The 6,725-nt window shown below is 34.9% G+C and overlaps 1 protein-coding gene across 1 annotated transcript; it reads right to left on the bottom strand.

The window, feature by feature from the left end:
- Positions 1 to 1,395: 1,395 nt before the first annotated feature.
- On the bottom strand, positions 1,396 to 6,478 carry LOC145790268 (uncharacterized). Its single transcript, XM_082868042.1, has 4 exons — positions 6,204 to 6,478; positions 2,241 to 2,540; positions 1,903 to 2,147; positions 1,396 to 1,680 (listed from the first exon to the last, which is right to left on the bottom strand). The coding sequence occupies exons 2-4, from the start codon at positions 2,383 to 2,385 to the stop codon at positions 1,426 to 1,428; spliced, it is 645 nt and encodes a 214-aa protein (XP_082724168.1). The 5' UTR covers positions 2,386 to 2,540; positions 6,204 to 6,478; the 3' UTR covers positions 1,396 to 1,425.
- Positions 6,479 to 6,725: the final 247 nt, after the last annotated feature.

Here is a 6,725-nt window from a genome sequence, read left to right as displayed (position 1 = left end):
ACAATATATTAATAATGAACAGACCAATATCACAATCCAGAATAGTCAAGTAATATAAGCAAAAGTCAACCAACAATCTAGTGCTTTGATTATTAATTCCAAATATAAAAAAAAGCCACAATGTGGACTAGGTTCTCAACAATATTGATTGAAATTCAGCAATTAACAATCATGGTTATGTTAAAGAAAACAATTAGCATTTGAAGAATTAACAAACCTTGATTTGGAATTTGGTTTTGGGAACATCGGTGCATTCGGGCCAAACCTCATAAAGAATCAGCAGGAGTTCCAGCATCCCTCCATATTTTTGAAAAACCACAAAACAAGAACCCTGCTAGGAATAGTGAGAAAGATTAGTATTTAGCAAACAGAGAGCTTAACAGGACAGTGAATTACTATCGGGAAGATGATACAGCCTACGGCTAAAGCAACATATTCTACAATAAACAAGTAATGGAAGCTTCACTAATCGTCTGTACGGCCCCCCTGAAACAGGTTACCTGTTTGGAAATAAATAACTCGGTTATAATCCTTAATGGATACATGGCACGGACCAAAAACTAGTAACAAGCATGCTTAAATAATTTTATAGAGCAGGCGTAAAGAAACATAATCGGATTGTGGGGAAACTATAAATGTTCACACCGATTCACCATTCATAACCCACATAAACAATTTTCAAGTTTCATCGTAACTGTTTGGTTTTCAAGTGGGATCAAACACAGCAAGAATGGCAGTTACAGAAACAAAACATGTTGAAAAGGCCACCCAAAAGCACCTATACAAAAAAATCATATAGTCAAAAAAATCAATAACTTTTTGGTTTTCAAGTGGGATCAAACACACCGATTCAACTTATTCTTGCCACATCTCACCTATTATTAAATGCATAAGTCATAGTACAAAGTGTTTCTTTTATTATTAAGCATTTCTCATCTACAGGACATATAGAATTGGAGATAGCAGGTTGCACTTGTTTGTTGGTAGGCTTTCATCACTTTCACTTGCAGACTAGCAGAGTGAAGTACTAATGTAGAATTGTTTTCTAGTGACAATTTGAGTCCGTGATTGTGAAAATAATGCTTCCAAAACTTTCGCATGCCAATCATAATAAATCATATAGTCAAAAAATAAAATATGCATATTTTTCTTAATGCGTAAAGTAGTCTTTCCCATAATGCAAAAGCCTCTTAACAGTTGATCCAACAAAAATCTACAACTTCTCTCAGTTGTGTTAACTCTAGAATTACAAAGATGCATTTTCTTTTCTTTCATAAATTCCTTGTTTAAAGATTCAACAAATTCACAAGCATTCTGCAAGGTGATGTTTGTTTTACATCAAACTCGTCATTTAACTTCGAATAGGAACACAATTACTGTTCATACCATAGCATATTATGACACGGAGCTTAGGGCACTTCATATTTAAACCACTATGTTTGACAGAAAATGAGACAAGATTGACAAAGTTACCTTATAGTCCTTGTCAGACCACTTTTCGCACAAGAACTTCCACGCCTCCTTTTCCATATTTTCAGGTGGATCTGCAAGGGCAGATTCCATTGTAGGGAAACTTCTAAAGCGTTGTCGTAGGTCATGGCGATAGCTCTTATACCGGTCGTGCATCAAATTGAGGATAGATTCAATAGCATAGGGTTCATTGGTAAACTTAAAACCTTCCTATCATACCAAACAAGAAAAAATTAAAGCACATTAAAACCTTCCCTCAAAGTTATTTATGGTGCTTGTTAATTATTGTGCCAGAAACAAATAAATGGTACAAATAGTGCTATCAAAATGCTTGATGAAATAATGTGGGAAGAGGAAATTTACTGGGGAAATAACTATCTAGAAAATAATTTGGAAAGAGGAAATCTAAATCTCAGCAATTGTACCACTTACCTGAAGGTATGCAACCAATGTTTCTTTATCCTCTTCACTAACATCAATCCACGATGGCACATTTTGTGGGGCAAATTGCCTAGTGACAATCCCTAATTCACTAGTAAATTTTTCAGATGCTTCACCATATGGTCGTCCACTAACCTTACAAATCTGAATAGGTAGTCGCACCCCTTGATTTTTTAGCTTGGCCAATTTGAGGCTTCGTGACTTCCCACGTCCTCTCTTACCCTTGGATGTGCCTACTAGAAACAATGAAAAAGTATCATGTAAATATATAGATTGAAAAGACGAGACCACCAACCAAAACAAAACATAAACTTAAAATATTTACAAACCATTAGTGCTGCAATGTGTGCTAGAAGTATCCGAGTGTGAAACTTGTGACGTAACTTCATGTACCGATTCTGATGTAAATGGGTGCCGCGTAGATGATCGAATTGATTTAATGGATGCATGGGGTCCAGGTGTTGATTTAACCATCAGTGCTGCAATGTGTGCTATAAAAATGGATCCTTGTCTATCCCTGGTTTCATATGATCATGAGCAAACAAAATAAATTCCCTCACCCCATCAATTTACTGAGGTGACCTTCTATTATGAAGTTGCATCCAACTCCTATCCATGGTGCAAAAGAACTACAAGGAAAAAAAAAAGGGGGGGGCAAAAGCTTAAAAAATAGGATATACTAAAAACAGGAAATATGATGCCACAACTAGATGTCAATCAATAATAAATAATTAAAATAAACAAGTCATTAACATTTAAACATACCCAAATGAAGCAAAATATTATTTAATGCAAGCCAATACAAATTAAATCTAACTCTACCTAAAATATAACCAATACAACTTAAATCCATTAATACAACCAATACAAATTAAACTAAAGACTGCATGACTTAGCTGACTCCAATTAAAATTAATAAATGGCTAACCTTTATTATGTGGGTAACCAAAACAACATGCACGCATTGCCTTGGAATCAAGGAACCAAATGCCTTAAATAGGTGGGATACTCTTCAATTCAAGCACCAAATCATTTTAATGAGCAAAATAGAAATTAAGGAAACAACAAGCTATCCGATAATCTTTAGCTCTAACCATAACCATTGCCTTTACCAAACAATGATTTGCCTCAAAACAGAAAAAAGCCAATTGCATTTCTAATTTCTAAAAATAAGTAGTAAAAAGTCATCAAGTAAGCTAGTATTATTGTGCTCATATTGATGAATAATAGAACAATACCACTAAAAGATATGGAATTCCGGATCTAAGAACATGAAAAGGATCGGATCTAAACCGGAACTGTCATATTCACTACGTACAAGAGAAAGAACCATGGCATATATCTCTCTAAAATCCTATTTCTTGCATCTTTATACACGTGTATGGTAGGATTTATACAAGCTCAAACCTTGTTTTTCTATTTATAGGGGGGTGCCACCCCCATTTTGAGGGAGCGACCAGACACAAGAGAAACTCACTCGATTGCAAAAAGCATCGCTCGAGCGAACAATGCCAAGCTTCAGGTCTGAAACGTAGAAGCATGCTCAAGCGCAAGAGTATTTACATTCATTTGGTGAAACTCTAAATCGTAATGAGCCACAAGTGCCACAATAATGCATTTTCTTTGCACTTTTGCATACAAACACCTAGTTCTCTACTCCCTTTATTGAGCTGAGGTACTTGGAGGAAGGCAAAGTTGAACAACCTCTGCTGAGGACGACGGCTTCTATCGTCGACGGTGACTTTCTTCTCCTCCGTCTATTTTACCTTTATTTTTTATTTTTATTTTTTTGTTACAGGAAAATCCTCCTACTCTTCCGCAGGTTCAGGGCAGCGCTTTTTGTAGAGATCACCAAGTGTCCTGTTGTTCGTTCTGAGATAGGAGACTAAAAATTTATTAACATTTATATAAGTTTCTGTTTTGTTTCCAAACATTTCCATATATTTTCCAATTCTTTTGTCATTTCACTGATCTTCTTGAAATGTGCCAGCTGGGGACCATTTGGTGCATCCTCCATACACGTGTATGGAGGATCTTTGAAGCTTCCAATAGCATGCTTACCATGAGGCTAATTGCTTATGTGATATAACTACATGAATGCCTGTGGGTGAAGGGTGGGAAAAACCAGCTTTCTGTTAGAAAAATCGGCTTTTGGAGAGAGAAAATGAGAAAATTGGATTTTCAGGGGAATAGGTGGCCGGCCACCATCCTACCACTTCACTAGTAGACAAGCGGTACGGAGTTTTAGATATTGGTTGTGTACTTGGTATTACATCAATTGTAAATTCAATTATCGACTAATTATCCATTAGTTCTCTCTCTATTCATCTATCTTGAGGTTACCATTTGAAAATTTAGGAATTTAGAGTGTGGATAAATATTGAGAAACTCTAGTAGCTTCTCATGAAAATGCTAATAATCATAAATATTATTATTAGTTATTAATAATAAAAAATTTGAGATGAAAATGCTAATAAGGCCTCTTTAAAGGGCCTTGAATGGGATTGTTCTACACATGCATTGTAGGTATAAAATATGATCAAAAGGGCCTTGGACGAACCTAAGGCAGACCCTAAAACTCACAGAATGAGGTCTGAAGTGGTGTGTGGGGATGCCTCACAAGGCATTCCTTGCCCTTCCAAGGCAAAACACAAGTGTTTAGTGCAAAACCAGACACTAAACGGTCGAATTCGGAGATCTTGAGTGGTTTTGCACCAAACACTTGTGTTTTGCCTTTGAGGGGCAGAGAGTGGCTTGTGGGCCACCCCCACACCTCACCGGCCATGGCTTGAGGCCACTGATCATTGTTTTGTTTCCATTGGCCATATGTTTGGTCGGTAGTAATTCCAATTTACACATTTAATTTAGCATCATAATAGTATTAACTGATATTTTAGCTGGTTTGTAATTCCAGAACAACCCCAGGTGAAATGAATTTAGGGTCATGCTAATGACAGCCATGGCTGTTGTTAAGGTAAGGGTAATGCCAAAATAGTTAGAATCCCAATGCAATTTTCACATATTTCCAAACACTTTTACATATTTCTATATACTTTTCACACATTTCTATCCAGCAACTCAACTCTGCGTATGTAGTAGTTAAAGTCATTCAACTCTGCATATGTAGTAGTTAAAGTCATTCAACAAAATAGAACGGGTGTTTTGCATCATGAACCATGGCTGCATGGCACCTTGACACTGTCAATTTATTGTAAGAGAAAGATCGAAGATTGCACAGGATTGTTGCACTAGTAAAATAAATAAATCATTATTAATTAAACCAAATAAAATATAATTTTTAATTTAAGTCCTACAAACTAGTTGAAACCCATGCTCATTTTTGTCGAAGACTACATTTGGGCACTTGTCAAAGAATCAACAAAAAAAAAAAAAGGGCACAAAACCAGAGAAATTCGATATAAAAAAATATGTATCATAAATAAAATAAAATAATAAAAAGGCACACAACTGGAGAAGTTCCATAATAAACTCATACAGAGACAGAAACATAGGCAAGTCTCTATGAATGGATTTTTGGACAAGATTACTTTGTCCATAACCTCGTCTATCTTAAAGCATGGCACTCATTTCTGTTTATAAATTATACATACATATTAATATATATATATATATATATATGTATGTATAGCATATTTATCAAAAAAAATATATTTATGTATAGTATGTATGCATGTATGCTGTTAGAGAAATTATGTTTATCATGATATATATGACTGAGATATGTGGATGTTTTTTACTACAGAACCCCACAAATAAGAGGGAGATTTGTTGTGACGAGAGGCTGAAGACGCTTTTCATGTTCTTGGAACCCAATCTTCACCTCTTCCTACAATCTGAACTATGTCAAAGTTGATTGCCAGATAAATTTGAGTAAAAGTTGATCTAAAAATAGAACCATGTCACTTAGAACTAAAATAATTTGTTCTCTAAAATAATTAGAAAAAAAAAATCCACAGATCAATGTTACAATAATAGATCCTAATGTTCGGAAAACCAAATTCAAGTATAAATTGAAACCAAACAATACGAGTTTCGAGCAAACAAACTGAAGAAACACAATCACTCAAATCAATGTCATGCCGAAACAAACAAAAAGAAATCTGAACTATGAGAAGTGAAAAAAGCATCAAAAAAACGACGATTGTTCGTCTAAATTTCTCAACTGTAAATTTACAAGAAATGAACTAAAAATGAATGAATCGAAGACATAAAAACATCATCGATTTCGTATAATTTTTTGTTCAAATGAATAATTGATTAATCGATCAAACCTGTGATTGAAATCGCTGAAATAGCTGTCGAGAGAGATCAGATTAGGGATCGAAACTATCGAGGATGAAATCCACAAACCATCGATCAGACTCTCTGAGAGCAGGGATGAAATCAACAATGAAATTAGGGATGAGAGAGAGAGAGAGAGAGAGAGAGAGAGAGAGAGAGAGGTGTGGAGAGGAAATGAAATCCCGATTATAATTGTGCAAATAGTGAAAACATAATAAAAAAATGGATGAGTCAGGTTTATTGGCAACCAACTAAAGACGTCTGCAAAAAGGCATTAACTCTTTTACAACCAAATGGCTGTCTTAAAAATATAATAATATGATTAAGTATTTCTTTTTTAAAATTCCCTTATTTTGTCCTTAAAAGTATAATTTTTATAGACAAATTATTTTTGTTCCTAAAATTTTGTCTTTAAAACCTTGATTTCTTGTAGTGAGAGTTATTGCCACAATACATCACCATTAATGCAGCCCATCACAGCATTTATTACGACAACACCTCCCCGTCGGAAC

The sequence above is a fragment of the Camellia sinensis genome, chromosome 5 (genome assembly GCF_055761805.1).
Source record: "Camellia sinensis isolate YWXY chromosome 5, ASM5576180v1, whole genome shotgun sequence".
Classification (NCBI taxonomy): domain Eukaryota; kingdom Viridiplantae; phylum Streptophyta; class Magnoliopsida; order Ericales; family Theaceae; genus Camellia; species Camellia sinensis.
Note: the sequence above shows the minus strand (reverse complement) of the source record. Positions and strands in the feature narration are given on the sequence as shown.